The sequence below is a fragment of the Myodes glareolus genome, chromosome 6 (genome assembly GCF_982192425.1).
Source record: "Myodes glareolus chromosome 6, mMyoGla1.1, whole genome shotgun sequence".
NCBI lineage: Eukaryota > Metazoa > Chordata > Mammalia > Rodentia > Cricetidae > Myodes > Myodes glareolus.
In genome coordinates, this window is record NC_142031.1 from 99,005,669 (window position 1) to 99,023,096 (window position 17,428).

General features: G+C 49.5%; 1 protein-coding gene across 1 annotated transcript in view; it reads right to left on the bottom strand.

Annotated features, from left to right (window-relative positions):
• Positions 1-17,428, bottom strand: part of Plb1 (phospholipase B1) — a 117,827-nt gene that overhangs the window by 41,781 nt on the left and 58,618 nt on the right. The window contains exons 21-33 of the mRNA XM_087907381.1: positions 14,853-14,961; positions 12,193-12,244; positions 10,690-10,770; positions 9,353-9,418; positions 8,981-9,081; positions 6,549-6,630; positions 6,100-6,204; positions 5,903-5,998; positions 5,519-5,590; positions 4,844-4,882; positions 4,294-4,354; positions 3,465-3,523; positions 2,436-2,509 (exon numbers count right to left, since the gene is read on the bottom strand). Coding sequence (XP_087763507.1) covers positions 2,436-2,509; positions 3,465-3,523; positions 4,294-4,354; positions 4,844-4,882; positions 5,519-5,590; positions 5,903-5,998; positions 6,100-6,204; positions 6,549-6,630; positions 8,981-9,081; positions 9,353-9,418; positions 10,690-10,770; positions 12,193-12,244; positions 14,853-14,961 — 997 coding nt within the window. The remainder of the gene's footprint in view (positions 1-2,435; positions 2,510-3,464; positions 3,524-4,293; positions 4,355-4,843; positions 4,883-5,518; positions 5,591-5,902; positions 5,999-6,099; positions 6,205-6,548; positions 6,631-8,980; positions 9,082-9,352; positions 9,419-10,689; positions 10,771-12,192; positions 12,245-14,852; positions 14,962-17,428) is intronic.

Below are 17,428 nucleotides of genomic sequence, written 5' to 3' on the forward strand. Positions count from 1 at the left end.
GCTCTAAAGACAGCTCTCAGATCGACCCACTGGCAAGTTGACAAGGACATCCATAGGTGCACAGTCTCATGGGCCAAGGGACCTTGGAAACCTATTTCCAACCTATTTCCAACCTATTCACAACCACCCATCCCCAGAGTCCTAAGCCCCTTCTCCCCTGTCTACATAAGGTTCACTTTTCCTACTGTGTCCTTGGAGAAAAAGGTCCAAGGCGCTCTCTTGATTCCCTGGAATCATTGCATTGCCTACTATTCCCAGTGTAGTGCGCTCCAGAACACTGTTTCTCTCCCATCAGTCTACTTCATGGACATGTTCCCATGTCCATGCTAACAGATATTTCAAAGAAAAAAATATTCTAGTATTAAAGGAAACCCCAAAACAAACAGAAAGAGAGGCCCTTGCTGCACCACCTCCCGGAGTCCTTACTACGCCAGTGTGCACAGGAAGGAAACAGCAGGCAATGTTTTACCTCCGGCACTAAGGACCTCACCTCTTGGACAGGTAATATTCATGGAGCAACCCTGAGAAACACCCGTCTCGTGCTCTACCACTGTCACTTAGACGCTAACCTAGAACGTCTGTCCTCAACACAGGTGTACTCGGGGGAAGATAGTTGGGATACTTAAGATAAATCCAGGGTTTTTAAAGTGACAGCGGTCATTGGCTAGGAGCCACTGGGATTATAACTAGAAAGTTCAGGCATTTCACGCCTAGGAAAGAAGAGAAAGTGGCTGAACATTTGTGTGGCTGTGCAAGAAATCTCTTCGCAGGAGGCTTTATGTACCTCGACTGGAAGCCCCACTATCTCTACTCCCCGTGAGGCTGTGCCAGTCACTTCCGCTCCCAACGGGTGCTCCTCTGGAGCGGACGCCTGTGTGTAGTTTCCTCACATAATGAGGCTGTCACTGCCTCCTCTAGCGGAGAGGGAGAGCACTGTTGCAAGCCAGGCCTTTCCCACACCTCTCTCTGCTGCCCTTTCCTTTCCCTTCATGACTTCAGCAACCTTTAGGAAAGTGCCAAGTAGCGGAGGCTCTGTCTTTTTCCAGGTAGTCCCCTAGATCCGCTGATCTTGCTGTGGTAACATGGGGGCCTTGAGTAGAAAGGCAGTTTACCTTGCTCTGGGAGAGGAGAGACCGCCTTCATGCTGAGGGTGCTTTGAACTTCTCGGTGGGTGGCTATTGGCTGCGATCCTGCCTCTCTCTTACCTTGGAAAATGAGTCTTTCTGGGCCTTTCCTTGACTCTTCTCACCCCACCTTGTCCCCTAACCACTTTCTTAGAGAGAGGATGCTTGAAATGAATGCATCCCGAAAAAGGAAGTAGCAAGCGCACTTCTGGGCAGCCAGCTGCTCTTTAGTGCTCTGCCCTCTTGTGGCAGGCTGTGGTCGCGTTTTCCCAGATAAGTTCTTAACTGCTGGCTAATCACCCTGAAGCATGCAAAACCTCAGACTTTATTAGGAAAGAAAGAAACGTCACACAATGGACCCTCAGCTACTCAGGTGGCATCCCAAGCCTGATCTCCTCTCTATGTTTGTATCTGGGGTGCCCTTTCTCACCCCTTCACTTCGTCTAAAGACATGTTGGGTACCAGTTTCTCTGGGAAGTCTTCCATCCTTGCTGGCAGGGCTGGTCCCTCTCTCCTTTCCCATCCCATGGTGTCCAGGAAGTTTTTATTTCTAAACACTAGCCAAGTGAGTAGCCAGCTGACACACAGACCTCTCAGCCAGCCGTCCAGCTCTACCCCTGTGCCAGCTCTACCCCTGTGCCAGCACACAGGAGCTGCTCAGGGATGCCCACTGATTGCAACTTGCCACCATTGCTGCCTCAGAAGTGCGTATTGGGTCTTGGCAGTTTTCTGTAGAGATGTGTACACATACAAACAAGCAGAGGGGTGACTACAAAAGACATAATACATACATGAAGACCAACATAGTAGCGTCAACATACGAACACAGATATGCAAGCGAGCAGGTGGAGACTCAAGAATTGGGTGCTTTTCGGGCACATTTCATGACGGATTTGCTGGCTCGGGAGTTTGGTAAGAACCTTGGCTTACTTTTTCTGCATAATTTAAAGAATAAAAGGATCATTAACAGCAGAAGTATAGTCTCTGTTCAGTCAATGTTCACAGTTTGCAGAAATATAGCTGTCCCTCTGAAAGCCCCTTCTAGATCTGGTCCTTGCTCTTTGAGATTTGTGCATTTATAGGAGCTAAACCTACATCCCAGCCAGTGCATGCAGGCAATCCCAGCAGCTAAGAGGTAGAGACAGGAGGGCTAGAAGCCCAGGGTCATCCTCCCCTTACATATAGTTCAAGGCCAACCCAAATTCCAGAAGACCCTGGCAACGAAACATAACAAATCCGCAAAACCAAGAAGGTAACAAAACAACAAGCAGACTAAACTCTGGGGAAGAGGAGGTCAAAGGCTAACATTACCTATATGACAATCCTCGATACTGTGTGTCGAGATCGGAGAGGTCTCCTTCTTGGGAGCTGATCCCGTTGCCAGCCTTTGAGAACACCAAATTCCACAAGAAAACCAGTGAGTCAGAGAGAAGTGGGGGGACTGTGAACACGGGTTCTGAAGGCATGGCCCCCAGTGCACTCATGGAAGCAAGAATGGTACGAAGATAGGGAGCGAGGGGACCAGTCTGAGACCCTCCTTCCCAGCTATGGCTTCCTTCACTGTGGCACGTTTTTCCGCAGGAGAGGTTTGGGCCCAATCTGGGATCACAGTTTTTAAAGACAGAAAAATTCTCAAGTGCTTTCAAATGGGACCAATGCCAATAATATTACCAAGTAATATCACACAGGTCTTTATGGACACGGACAAAGTGCTTAGGTGGGAGCCGCTGTGATATGGAGATTTCCAACAGAGTCCCTCATTTCTCTCACTTTGTTTCCCTTGAGAACCTCCAGGCAGGCATTTCTAACGCCCCAGCCGTGCTGCCAGAAGGTGGTGCCCTGGGCCGGCAGCTCAGCCCAGCAGTGAGAGTGAGGAGCAGAGCCTACTCCATCACCTAGGATAAAGCCGCCTTCTGTGTTGATGCGGAGGAAACAGATGGGGGGGGGGGTCTGGGCTGCTCCAAAGGGAGGGAGAGTAGCACCCACACAGGCATCGTTAGGAGAATTTTGAGTCAAAATGACATATTTTTGCATATGTCAAAATGTGGTGTTGGGTGTTCAAAACCTCTGCCAACTGGGAATATTCAGTTCATTCCTGAAAAAGATTTTTTCCCCCTGCACACCTACTCGATAAAGCAGTTGCAAAAATAAAATTGTAGCCATTCTCCTGGACAGAGAGAGCCGGGGCAGAAGGGAGAGAGATTGTCGAAGGTGGGAGCGCAGGTTTTAGATGTAGGAGGGCAAGGAGTTGGAAGGCCTCACCACATCCCTGGCCTACGCTCACCCCCACTATACCATGCCCCCATCTTGCCCCGCCCCCAGGGGTTCAAAAGTCCTTACGGTCAGAGAGTCTCCCAGAGCTGCCACAACTTGGATGTCTGCAGGTCTCAGGGCATGCACTGAAAAATAAGTGAACACGCTTGAGTCTGGGGAGGGAGCTGCAGGCACGGTCTACGGCTTTTGCTTCATGCCAACACCCCCAAACAAGACTCCATGTGCTTTCAGACCATGTAGAGCTGGGGAGCCCAAACTCTGTTGGCAGAAGTTTCATAACAGCACTTTCTTATAAGAGATAAACATTTCTTAGACTTTCATCGGGCTAGAAGATAGAGAAGTGGGAGGAAGAGAGAAAAGGGAGGACGCAAGGCATCACGTTAGTGCCAGTCGCCTGTGAGAAGTCAGGGTGGCCTAAGCGCCCAATCAGACAGACACTGGCCCACATGTAGCCTATTTAGAACTGGGTTCTAGATTTCCACAAGAATCCAAGAAATAGTCATGCCAGACTTTCCCTACTCTCAAGTCCTTTCTGAAGAGCCTGGAGAACTTTCTAGACCTGCAGGCAGAGTTTGAGGACACATTTCCACAGAGTTATTCATTTAATGGGACTCCCTGGCCTCATCCACCCTGCAGGGCTGGACCAACCATTGGCAAGCTCCCATGTCTGCTGTGTGGCCCTGCTTAGATCTTGAGAGCAGGATGGGAAACATCTCCTGGCCCAGAAGGGCCTTACCAGGCATCATTATTGCCCAAGGCCAGCTCAGCCTACCTGGGCTAGAAAACAGTGGCCAGAACTGTGTTGTGTGGTTACCATATGAAGTCTTAGAGATGGCTCATTGGTATGCGAGCCTTTGTGGAGGGGTCTTGGATCCCGGGGATCACAGGAGCTTACCTGAGGTTGGTGGTGAGGCAGAAGGGGCTCTGTCTTCGCACAACGTCCAGGTTCCATAACCCTAAATGCAAAGAACCAATCCCAGAATCTCAGGGTTAAGGGGGTGATGGGCAGAGAAGTCAGACAGGCATCGGGTTCCCTCAGCAGGCTTGAAAAACACAGAGCCTTGGGTCCTATGCCTAGGGAGGGGCCTCCCAGGGCACTGGAAAAGGTACCCTAGATAATTCTGAATATCAACCAAGCTGGGGTCTGTTCATCTGACTCTGATCTCTGTTCCCTCCAGGGCCATGCTTGAGCCATCCAAAATGACCCACCCCATCCTCTGTCCTCTCCTTCCATTGTGAGAGGGGCGGCTAGCTTTGCTCTGGCTTGAAGGGGCTGCAGTTTGATTGGAATGGAGTTTATTCTGCTCCTCTCGCCACTGGAAGGTGTGGGCAGAGAGATCATTTTCTGAAGGGGACGAGCCGTCCTTGTGCTTTCTGACAGGAAGCATCAGCAGGGGCTGCCCACCCCACGGCCTGGTGAACCAAAGGAGGACTCAGGTAGATACCTGGTTGCTGTTCTTGTAGGTGCTCAGAAACGGCAAGGTCTGTGGGAAAAGGGGAGTGAACCATGGCAGGATTCATGTCAGCCTACACATGTCCTTCCCTAATCCTCCCAGGGCCACAGTTAGAGCTCAGACCCTTCCAGAAAGGCTGGCCACCCTGTGTTCCCACCCAGGATGCACCACGGCCTTCTCTACAACCTGAACCCAGCCCCGAGACTCAGAATGAACCCTTAAGTAGCTACCAGGAAAGTATGTGTCCTCTTTCCCACACTCAGCCTCTTGGCTAAGTGTGCTGGGTCTTGTTTCTCCATCCTGCCCCTTCCCAACAGGCTGCCTTGCTACACTTTGCCCCACAGCAGCCCGGGATCCTTCCTGCTTAAGCAAGAAAAAAGCAGATCCCTCCACTTCCAGTTTCCTTCCCATGTAAGCCCAGGTCCAGTCGTCCCCAGTGAGAAGCCTGAGCCCCTTTTGGGGACCCAGAGGAAGTCACCGGGCTGAGAGCTAAGGCTATAAAACTCCATGAATCTGACAATGTGTGAGTGGAAACTGGGGTCCTATTCTGTTTTCCCCACTGGTTAAGATCTGCTTCCTTAGCTCCTCCTTCCATTTTAACCCCCCCACCCTTCTCTACTCTCTTGTCTCTATAGTCAGGGGGTGTTGCCCATCAGTCCACTCTACCTGGTTCGGACACATGATAGGGAGCTTGTTTTCAAAATTCTCTTGTCTCGTCTTATGGCCAACAGGTTCCAGCTAAATAAAGAAGCAAGAGGATGGGGAATGTGGACCAGGTGGACTGGTCAAGATGCAGAGGTTGGGAGGGGGAGATGCAGGCAGCTGGACTCAGAAGGAGGATTCTTTTTTGTTTTGTTTTGGTTTGGTTTGGTTTTTCGAGACAGGGTTTTGCTCTAGCTTTGGAGCCTGTCCTAGAACCAGCTCTTGTAGATCAGGCTGGCCTCGAACTCACAGAGATCTGCCTGCCTCTGCCTCCAGAGTGCAGGGATTTAAATGTGTGCACCACCACTGCCCGGTTGGGAGAGAGAATTCTTACACCACAGTTCTTACCATGTTCTTCCAGAGGGCAACGGCTGCGCGGGCGTGAGTCTTGACATTAAAGTGGAAACAGTCAGGGGCAAAGTAGGAGTTGTCGGGCAAGCCCTCCTAGTCACCAGACAGAAAGGGAGGAGCAGTTACAGATGGCAGAAAATGCGGCCGCACACCCTCTGGAGGCTCCTGTCACCCTCAATGCATCATTTTCTTACCGGGGTCCTTGGCACGGCCACATTTTCAAGGAACGGCTGGAGAACCACAGTGAAATCATCCCTGGTGTCATAGCGCCCACTCTCGATCAGCTTTTCAGTTCCTTCCTACCAGAGGAGACAAGAGACAGGGGTTGGAACAGCTGGAGAAACACAATGAAACCTGTCTCATGTCTTACCATCCACTTTCAACCAACACTTGAATTCCTTCATCAGGGAGGTGATGGGGAAAATGGGATCCCATGAAGCATGCTCTACATACATACAGACTTCATTCTGTAGCTTCAAAGGAGCTGCCCTGTGGCCCCTAGTGCCTTTGAATGCACTTCTATTGGCACAGTCCTTGTTGCCACCATTCACTCAGTCAAGGGCAAGATACTTAGCATCAATAACTCTGCCTGGCACAGACCTCTCAGAACCCCATGCAGGGGCAGAACCCACTTCTGGCTTACCTGATATTGCCTGTTCCTTTCAACCAGGGCAGCAAATTCTGTCGAGTTATCGTCAAATTTCAGGACACAAGGACACAGAGACCTGCCAACAAAACCAAAAAGGTGGCCCGGGTCATCATCCTGAATGAGCGATTCAGAAGCTCTGACCTGGGCTTCAATGTATTTCTTTTTCAGTCGAAGGCATCGGGAATCTCAGTCTGGGTCAAAGCAAACCACAGGAGACATCCATGGACTTGCTCTTGGAAACAGATGCTTCTCCCTGAGGTCTGGAGGAGAGGTCTTATGGAACTGAGTCACCTGATTGGCTGTGTGAACATGTGCAGAGAGACACAGCTCCTCCTGAACGGCAACAGTGACCAGAGCAATAACAGCTAGTACACACTGCATGGTGACGGTGCCAAGCGCCATGTAATATATGTTTAAATCTCCCGGCCATTCCAGAAATCACTATTGACCTTGTTTTACAGGTGAGAAACCTGAAGCCGGCACGGCTCGTCACCCTAGTGGTTTCAGAGGCTGAGGAAGATGACCACGAGTTTGGAGGCAGTCTGGGCAACTTAACAAGATACTATTCTCAACGAGAAAAGAACAGTGGGGTGGGGGATGTGGCACAGTTGGTAGAGTGCCCATCTAGCATGCATAAAACCTTGGGTTCTGTCCCTCACACCCCCAAACTGGGTGTGATGGTCCCTGTCTGTAATCCTAGCGCTCTGGGAGGTGGAGGCAGGAGAATCAGAAGTTTAAGGTCATTCTCAGCTATAGAGAAAGTTTGAAGCCAGCCTAGGATACGCAGGATGTTGTCTAAAAATTAACGAACAAGCACACAAATAAATAAACGTAAAAAGGGCTAGGGATATAGTTCAGTGGTAACGATCTTCCCTAGCACAACCGCGGTCCTGAGTTTACCAAGGGGGTGGAATAGGAGGCAACCAAGGTTAAATAACTTTCTCAGGGTCACACAGCCAGGCAACTACAGCAGGGACTTTTTACTCAGTCTCTGAACTAAACTGCCTCTATCAGTCTGCAGCTCCCCTCCGGCTTACCACCCAGAAAATCTGGACTTTTCACCTGGGGGATAAGGTAATAATAGCCAGGGTGGCTCAGCATAGATGTCGCACCACAGAGGAAGCCTGGCCACTGAGAAGAGCAGCAGAGAGGTGGAGGATGTGGTCACAAGACAAGGAAGCCCTTGATTTTGTCAACTCTGAAAGCGTCATCTCCAAACAGGCTTGACCAATGCCTTTTCCGAACGTTGAGTTTTGGCGGCCTGCAAATCTTTATAGCGATCAGTAGTGGGGAACTTTGGGGGAAGCTGCTCTGATATGGAGAGAATATACGTGCTGAATCCCCTGCATGTCCCAGTGAGTGGAGAAAGTGGGAGCCAGTGGATGAGTCAGCAGCTGAAAATAGCGCGCCTGACACCGGCTGTGCTAATAGACACGCGGCACTGGCAGGCAGCCTGTTTCTGCTCCGTGGCACCCTGAAGCCTTCTCGAGGGAACCTGTGCTGTCTACCCATACTCCCCTAGGGAACGGTTGGCAGAGTTCTCCAGGGATCAGTCAGGATGCCCCCTTAATTTCCAAGAACAAGGCTGGCCCTTGTGAATTATTCATTCAGTTATTCAGCAAACAGCTCCTGAGCCTGTCCCCTGTGCCGGCTGTGACTCAGTGTTCACAGGCTGTGGGGGAGAACCACCACAAGGCTGTGACTAATGATCACGTGGTATGCTCAGGGCCATGGTCGGGAGAGAGCTGGAGGGCAGGGGAGGGAGGTTTGCGCAGCCCCTGTGACCTAGGCAAAGGGTGCAGAGGAGGTTTTCAGGGCAGAATCTCTGGGGAATGGTCATGCTTCAGTTAGAATAGCTTTCTTCTAAAGCATGCACTTTTAATGGAGCAAGAGAGAAGCCATCTTTGGTTGGTTCTGGCGGCTGAGGAGAGCCTCTTAGAAGCATCCTTCTGAAGAAGGAGACTGTTCTCGGAACCCTGTCGATTCTGATCTCCCTTCTTTCTCTTCTAAGGGGTGACAGTACAGCTGTGTCTGTTCTGCCTGAAGCACACACATGCCAGTCAGAACCACTGTCCTGGGGGCAGGCCTCTGGGAGGCGGTAACTACGCTCTGGTTATTCTGTGAGATAGGTCTTAGCAGTGGGCTGAGTGCTCCCCAAGTCTTACCTGTGACCTGACCCCATTCCTAGCATCCTCTTTTCCCTTCCTGAGGCTGTCATGGCAACAGAAACAGGAAGAGATGCCACATGTGCTTCCTCAGAGAGATTGTTGAGGCCTGATACTGATTTAAAAAAATATTCTGAGATGTCCCCCATGAGGTTAAAATGTGGGGTGGTCCTAGCAACCCCCACACTCTGCCCTGGAATTTCCTAAAGAATTTGCTAACCCCACAACCCTTTAGGAACAGGGGAGAAGCAGCCAGCAGACCTGAGGATAATCCGCGGGCAGCTGACTTTAGTTTCTTTGTAGAGGTCCCTCAGGCCGATGATCTCAAGCACTTTCACCATGTTCACAAAGGCCCGGGGAACCTGCAGAAACACAGAATAAGCCACCAAGTCAACACAGTAGGTCAGCACTAGCTGCTCACACGGGGAGGGTGGAGCTCAGATCATGTGACTCCCCCCCCTCCCCCGCTCCTTTCTCTTTTCATGTCTGCTGTCCAAGGATGTCAGTGCAGGCAGACTTTGGCCAAGGAAGTCTCAGAATGAAGCCAGAGCCGCGTCTAGGCTTCTCTCTGAGGCCACAGATGACGGCTATGACGGAGCTACTCAGAGGCCCCATGTGGTTTAAGCTCCGTACCTCTGCATGGAGGATGTCCAAAGCCTTCTTGATGTTGTCTGTGAAGTTTTGGGGAGAATAGTGATCCTGCAGACAGAGGGAGAATCTCCTGAGGCCCATGAGTCACCCCATCTCCTCCCTACTAAGCAGGATTGTTTCTTATTTTGGCTTCTCCTCTTTCTGTATTTCAGTCAGAGTTGACAAAATTGAAACACAGGGTTTGTCTTTGGGGGCCCTAGCTACAACACTTGAGTTCATCGCGGCTCTCAGGAAAGGGTCCTTTCTTTTGTTCGGAGCCAGGGAAAACTCGGAATTGATTTAGTACTGATTAGAGGTAGCGCCTTAGCTACGCCATGTCTCTTCTCTGAACCCCTCAGAAATGGGGGTGTTGGGGCAGATGGTGACCTCAGGCTCTGCAACCTAAACTACTCTCTGGTCCTACTATCTGTCCACTTCTTGTGTGGTCACAGAGAGAGCCTGGGCTGCAGCGTCGGTCACATCTAAGCTTTGCCCCAAGGATGCAGAGGGGGGAAAGAAGGGCTTGTGGAGCCCCAAAACATAAATACACTTTACCTCAGCTTTAAAGTTCTTAGCCCTTGATGACTCTGACGCCAGGAAAGTGCATTGTAAGGAGCAGGGGAACAGGTCACCCCCTCCTGCTACCTCAGGTCCCTCACTCCCTGCCCAGGATGCACCTTTGCGTCCCAGCTGCCGGTCTCCTGCAGAATGTGCTGAGAACCTCCGTTCTCTGTACACCAAGCCTACTCTGGTTGTGGACTCTCTTATTTCCATATCGTCAGAACCCCACAGTGATGTCTCTTGTGGTATGAAGAGTCGCTGGTTTCTGGCCCCTGGCTCAGGGAAACCCCAAGGACAGAGCTTGTACCTCATTTGCCACTGCTCACCACGGGGCACAGAGTGTGGCACAGGTGTGGGTGTGAGACTCACGGGTGGTATGGTATGGTCTAAGGGGTCTCCTGCAACCATAGATCCACAGCCTCCATTGTGAGTTTCCTCAGCCCCAAGAGGCACAGACCTGAACTTTGCCTTATCACCTCTGTGGGAAAACACTCTCTCTAGAGATGGGACAGAGGTGGCATTGGCAAGGCCGGAAGTGCTGTGGAGGGCAGCTGACCCATAATTAGCTATGAAAACAAGTGAGAGTTTCCCAAACAACACAAGGTTATCTTGCAGGCTCCCCCAGTCTTCCAGGTGAATGTCCTCTGGGTCTTAGCGTTAATGAATCCTCACTGGATCCATGCCAAGCCATGAACGGAGTCCTGACCTAGCTATGCTGTTCCAGGAGGTGGTGGCCAACTACAGAAATCCTTCCCAAGGGTCTGGGGCTGGGGACTTACCAGGTCATTGCAAGAAGCACAGAGGTCGTTGCCTCCTATGAAGACAGTGATTATCTTCCAGTCGTTCTCAAAGTCTATTGTCTGAAATGAATAGAACACAAACAGAGTCCAGCAGGAAGCTCTCAAATGGGCAGCTCCCCCCATGCATCAGAGAGTTCAGATGGTTTTGTTCGCACAGCAGGACGTAGGTCTGTTCTCTACTGCCCTAGTAGCAGGAGCTCTCCGAGTTTTGCTCTCAGTCTTCAGCATGGCAAGGAAGTAGGTGGGAGATAGGAAAATAGGTCCTGGACATGGGAAGGATATTCTAAATCTTCTAAAAGTCTGGGATTTTCATCTAGCTTCACAGAAGACAGACTATCTTCCATTAAGAAGAAATGTTCCTAATTCAGATAAATTAAAGTTAAAGCGCCTGTGAAAATTCCAGCTAGGACTGGACTGGGCATAGTGGTCCATGCCTTTATTTAGTCCCAGTGCTGGGGAAGCAGAGGCAGGTGGATCTCTGAGTTTGAGGGCAGCCTGGTCTATAGAGAGAGTTCCATGACAGTCAGAGCTACATAGAGAAACTCTGTCTTGAAAGATCAAAACAGAAAAAAGAAAAGAAAGGAAGGAAGGAAAAGAGGAAGAAAGAAAGAAAAGTCCCAGCTGGTAGCTGGTCAGAGCAACATGGCGGTTCCAAGAACATGACCAGGAGAGTTTGCCACCTCTAGACTCTACCCTCCTGCAAGAGAGAGCTAGAGATGTGTTTGAAGTCATAGGATTGCACGGAAGGGATGTGGGCATACAACGCCACATGCCACGGCCCAAAGGTGGCTGTGGCACTCACAGCCTCTGACATTGCTTCTGGCCCACACATGCTTTACTTCTCTGGCTTCTGTTTCCAAATGAGGAGAAGAAGAACGACGGGGAGGGGAGATACAAGATGCAGGGAAGCTTGAGAAGAGACACAGACACATTCTGAAACTCTCTCGATGATGGAATTTTGGGGGTACATTACATCACATAAAAATAACCAATATTGACCCCCCCTTTTGTTATTTTATCCTCCTGAGACCACCTCCCAAACCAGGTCTGCACTGAGCCTGCGCCGAGAGGATCTTACACTCATCTATCAGAACCCAGCTCAAACACCTACCTCCCTTCCGAATCCTCCCAAGCAGGGGACCTCTCCCATCATCCCCTCCTCTGCTCTGTAATATATAACCATCTTTACAAAGCACGAGCCCGCTGTTTCATGATCTTGATCCTCCAGTGTTCATTTCCTCTTAAAACCTCCTGGAGGATGGGACTGTGTTGTACCGTCCTCACGCATCTGCAGACCTTGGCCGCTAATACAAGTTTACTCTGTACAGCCGGCTAATATAGTGAACGGGACAGAGGTACGGGGTTCAGATCTGCTAGAAACCTGGATCCTATGCATCTCCTCTCACCCTACTACTGACTTCCCAGTGTCCATGGATCCATCCTCCTGCTCTAGGGAGTCCCACCGGATGTGCCCAGACTCACCGTGTCTTCCCTCATCAGGCTCACCAGCTTTTGGGCCTGGGTAGTTAAGTCCCTGTGGGAACACACAGTAAGGAGCTGAGTGAGGACCAGCGACTGGAAGGGCAACGTAGCAGAGACAGTAGCACCTGGCTGTCAACTTCGGGGGGCGGCAGGGCAGCCCCACCACACGGAGTTCCTTCTCGACCCAGGCTCCGCTGGGGAGGACTGACGGCCTGAGAAGGACAGACGCTTGCAGGTTTGAGGGGTTGACTCTCAGTGAGTTTTCAGGTTGGTGTATGTAATGATATACTTCTGGTTTCTCTTCCACGCTAGGCTTGTTCAAGGCAGATAGGTCTCACGTAAATGTTTTATGTCATGTGCCGCTCAACTCAAGCCCATGTTAACAGACGCCATGGCCCTCCCACCCGACAAGGTGATCTCAGTTTAAAACGACTACAGAGCTGGGGATAAACTCAGTGGCAGAGTGTTTGCTTAGCATGAATGGTCTTAGGCTCAGTCTCCTTTGCACTGTAAAACAAAAACTATAACATGGAGGTCAACCTGCTTATGGAAAGTCATTGTGGGTGCAGATAAGACTCCAGCAGCCCCTTGAGTACGAGCTACTATTCTGCTGGATAGCATGGGTTTGACTCCCAGGTCTACCCACGACCACTTCTCTGAAATCTTTACCTGACAAACGCAGTACTCTCCTTTATACAACAAATCAGTGCCTTGCCTTCTACATAGCGTTGAGAGAATCAAATGAGGGTCACATAGAGGATTTAGTGCCTAACACAAGGCAAGCATCCTTAGAATAATTTCCATTGTCACTAGTACCGTCACCATCTACAAAGTTCCTCCGGCACCATGCCCCAGGCAACGTTCACTGTCCACCCTCTGCCTTAACTACTGGCCCAATTATTCTGGTCTTGGCCCCAGAACACTGAGTATAAGAGACCTGGGAGGGGGGCTTGGAGTCAGTCACCTAACCTGCTTCTCATCTGTGGATCTGATGCTATCAGGGCAGTCCCTCTGTCTTTGAACCCGAGTTTGGAATGGGTACTCCAAGGGCTCAGGTTTAGCTTTGAGTCACAGGCAATAATCCCTCTGTGCTGTCCGTCTTAGAGTTACTGTGTGGGACACAAGGATGACAGCCACGAAGGTATTCTGTTACATGGGCACTGCTGTGTGCACAGGAAAGGGTGTGGCCAAGCTGAAGATAAGGCCTGTACGACCCAAGGCCAGATCCTGGGGTCAGTTTGCAGTACCTGTTCAGGCTAGATATTTTTGTGCTATAGTTTCAAGTGTAATATGGGAACAACTTCCCGGCCCCTGCTTTTCTCTGCCACCCGGATGTCTTTCCTAAGGCTTAGGGGAAAGTATGGCCACAAATTCAAGGCCGTGTGAGCCACACTTACTGTGGTTACTCAGGTCCTTAATTTTGACCGTCCACTCTTGCATGTCTCCCTGATCTAATCATGGTGGAACTGCCCTTCTTCTGGTGCTACCAGCTGGAGAGAAATTCTGTAAATGTTAAAGCCAGTTTTGGCTTGAAAGTGGCAGGTCACTAGCCTTTCATCCCTATCGCCAGCCAAGAAAGAAGCGGCCTTCAGAGTCATTCTCAAACCTGTTAGGCTTGGCATGAGCTGTCTTTCCTATGGGGAATAAATGCGGAAGTTACTCAGAGGAGGCTGACAGCTCAAGGAGAGCCGTGAGAGCTAGGAAATCACCAGGGAATTTCGGGATGAAACTACAAAAAAATCTTCAGACCCACGTGAAGAAGTGTGGTCTGCGCTAAATCTGGGAGAAAAATTGGGGTAAAATAGAAAAGGTCTTTTCGTACATTTCCCTAACTGGATGCGGTGTTCGTGTGTTATTGGCTAGGAAAAGGACCCCAAGGAACACTCAAGTCTTTGAATAGTGTGCAAGCAGGGATGGGGGTGGGGGAAAGACCAGGGATACTGATCTGTTTGTTAGGGACCGTCAGGTCAGTCGCACCATGATCTCTGAGTACCTAGACCTTTCCTCAGGGGAGCCCGGCAGCCCTGCTGAATTAGTGCTGAGACCACCGTCCTCACCCAATCCATGCGAGGGCACAGCTCATTAGAGCGTTTACATCCAAGATGGTGTCAACCTCACAACCTCCATGGTTTGTGGAAAGAGGCTTCCAATAGTCTTGTCTCTTTGCTTCAGAGGCTTGGAGAGACCAAGTAAGAAATGTGGCAGACACTCAGGCCTTCGCTTCCCATGTCAGTGTTTTTCCCATGACACAGGAAAGCCTCGAGAGTGCAGAGCCCGAGATGCCCCTCTAAGGAAGGCCGGGAGCAGAAGACTCAAAAGCAATAGTAGCAAGCAAATAATGAGAACTCCCTATTTACAGTCACTGCTTAGCGAGGGAATAAGGTTTACAGACGAGGCCAGGCGATCTACTTGAAATACATGCAGGGCATCAGAGGAATTCGCTTGGTTCCTAGAGCAGGGCTGAGTGTCCACGGCTAGAGTCGTGTGTCTGACAGCAAAGGGCACTCCTAAGACAGCCCATTCCAGCTGTCCACCCTGACTCTACCCAGATCAAGACTCTCCACCGACACTAAAATCCAGGCCAAGGCAAGCTCTGCCAGGCACCCCTGCTTCTGTCATCCCCACCTTGCACTCCCCTCCCCCAGGACACTCAGGCTTACTCTGCTTTGGCTCCTGCCACGGCCTGGTTGAAGAATGCATTGGCAGAAGTTTCTCTCCCGGTGCCAACAGAGAAGCCCTTCAAGGAGGGGTTGAATTCTCGGAGGATGTCTGGAAAGACAAGGGACATGTTTACCAACGGTACCAAAGCAATATTCCCAAGCCCCTTTTTGTTTTGTGACAGGGTCCCCTAGGTATAGCCCAGGCTATCTTCGAACTGGTGATTTTCCTACCGAAGCCTCTCGAGCGCTGGGATTACATGGCCAACTCTCAAGTTCCTTTGGCCACTGAGTGTGGAGGACAGAGCACAGCCTCGGTCCCACAGCCCAGTATGGAACATAATGTTGGGTGCCCCAGACTTTACAGCAGTGGTCCTCAGCTCCCTAATGCTGGACCCTAGAGACCTCACGCTGTGCTGACCCCTACCATGCCATTATTTTCGTTGCTACTTCATAACTGTAAATTTGCTACTCTTATGAACCATAATGTAAACAGCTGACATGCAGGAAGGTTTTAGGTGACCCTTGTGAAAAGTTCTTCAACCTCCATAGGGGTTATGACCCACAGGTTGAGAACCTCTGCTTTATATCAGGTGTAGCACATAATAATTTAGTACACTGAAGATTTTCCCGTCAGGTCCTTGTTTCTTTAGGAATTTTTTTTTATCATGAAAGGTTGTTGAAGTATTTTCCTGCATCTATTGAGATGATCATGTGATTTCTGTCCTTACTAATTTGTATATGTCAATGCAACCTTGTATCTCTGGAATGAAACTAACTTGCATATGGTCTCAATGTGTTCTTGAATTTAATTTGCAAGAATTGAAATTTTTTTGCATCTATAATCACAAAGGAAATGGGTCTTTTTTATGCTCCTCTGTGTTCAGCAGGGTTGGTGTGGGGACAATGCTTGCTACGTAGTGTGAGGTAGGAGGCGTTCCTGCCCTTGCTGCTTTATGGAATGGTTAGGACCACTGTTAGCTCTTCTTCAAAGGTCTGGCAGAGTTCATTAGTCAGTCTGTCCCATTCTGACCCTTTTCTTCATTTTCTTCTTCAAATGTCCTTTTCCATCAATTTTTAGAGAGTTTTGCTGGATATAGCAATTTTGATCAGCAGTTCTTTACTTTCAGGGCTCAAAATACGTAATTCCACATTCTTCTGATTTTTATGGTGGTTAATGAGATCTGTTGTTATTCTGATGTATTTCCCTTAATGAGCAAGTTTCCACGTCCCCCTTACAGCTATTAATATTGTTTCTTTACTTTTTAACTTTTGATATGCTATCTATAATACATTGTGGTTGTTGGGTCAGGTGGATTTTGGATTCTAAATGTCTCATCTTTGAGTATTTTTCTCTAGATTTGAGAAATCTTATGCTATAAATTGGATTGGATAATTTTATATTCCTTTAGTATTTATCTCTCCTCTTATTCATTTCTTCCTTCCTTCCTTTCTTTCTTTCTTTCTTTCTTTCTTTCTTTCTTTCTTTCTTTCTTTCTTTCTATTTTGTTTCTCGAGATTTGGGTAACAGCCCTAGCTCTCCTGGAACTCACTCTGTAGACCAGGCTGACTCAAACTCACAGAGATCCACCTGCCTCTGCCTCCCGAGTGCTGGGATTAACGGTGTGTGCCACCACCATCCAGCTTATTTTATCTGTTCTTAGGTTTGGCCTCTTGATCATATCCTAGAGTTTCTAGACATTATGGTCATATTGGGTTTTTTTAAATTGCTATTTGTTCAAAGATTTCATCAACCTTGTCCTCCATCCCTTATATTTTTCTTTATGGTTATGGCTATTGGCAATACTTTGCATTATGGATTCTGATTTCACCGAGACTCTCACTTCTGACATTTCTGTTCCCACTACGTCTCTATGTCCTTACTTTCTTTCCCCCACATTGCGGACCTGTTCATCCACGCTTGCTGACCATCAGTGCTTGCGTCTGTCTTTAGGGTGGCATGCCTTGCCCTGGAGAGTGGCAGATGCCATCAGGGCAGGCATCTGTCTCCCACACACCCTGTACTGGAGCACCTGGTGAGTTAAATCAGGCAGGGCACCGGACAGGGGGTACATAGTCAATTCCACACACCCGTTTTAACCCGAATCACGCCACTCTAGAGGTTATTTCCTCCCGCTAGGAAAGAAGGCTGAACAGATAAGTTAAGTGCGTCAGGGGAGGCTGCCTGAGAGGTGACACGGTCTCAGTCATTTGTAAAGCACTTTGGTGGATGATCTTGAACAATATGACGTCCAGCCATCTTGTCAGGCCCCCTCAAAGCCAAGAGCATCACACTCTCAGAAGCAGCCTAAGTCACCTCCTAGCAACAGGGGACAGGAAGTACTCATGACACGGAACTGTGCTTATTTAAATTCAACATGGTTTTCCAGGAACTAAAATAGATAAGAGGCATGAAGTCGCATCAGGCGTGCCAATGTGGACATTAAGTATCCCTACTGTCTAGCCTTGCTAGCTTAAAACTCAGTGTCGTAGCTCAAGATGTATACCAAAGGGATAGGTATCTGAAAAAGTAGTAAGAATGAAACCAACCAACCCCTACCCCCTTCCCGCCCCGGGCA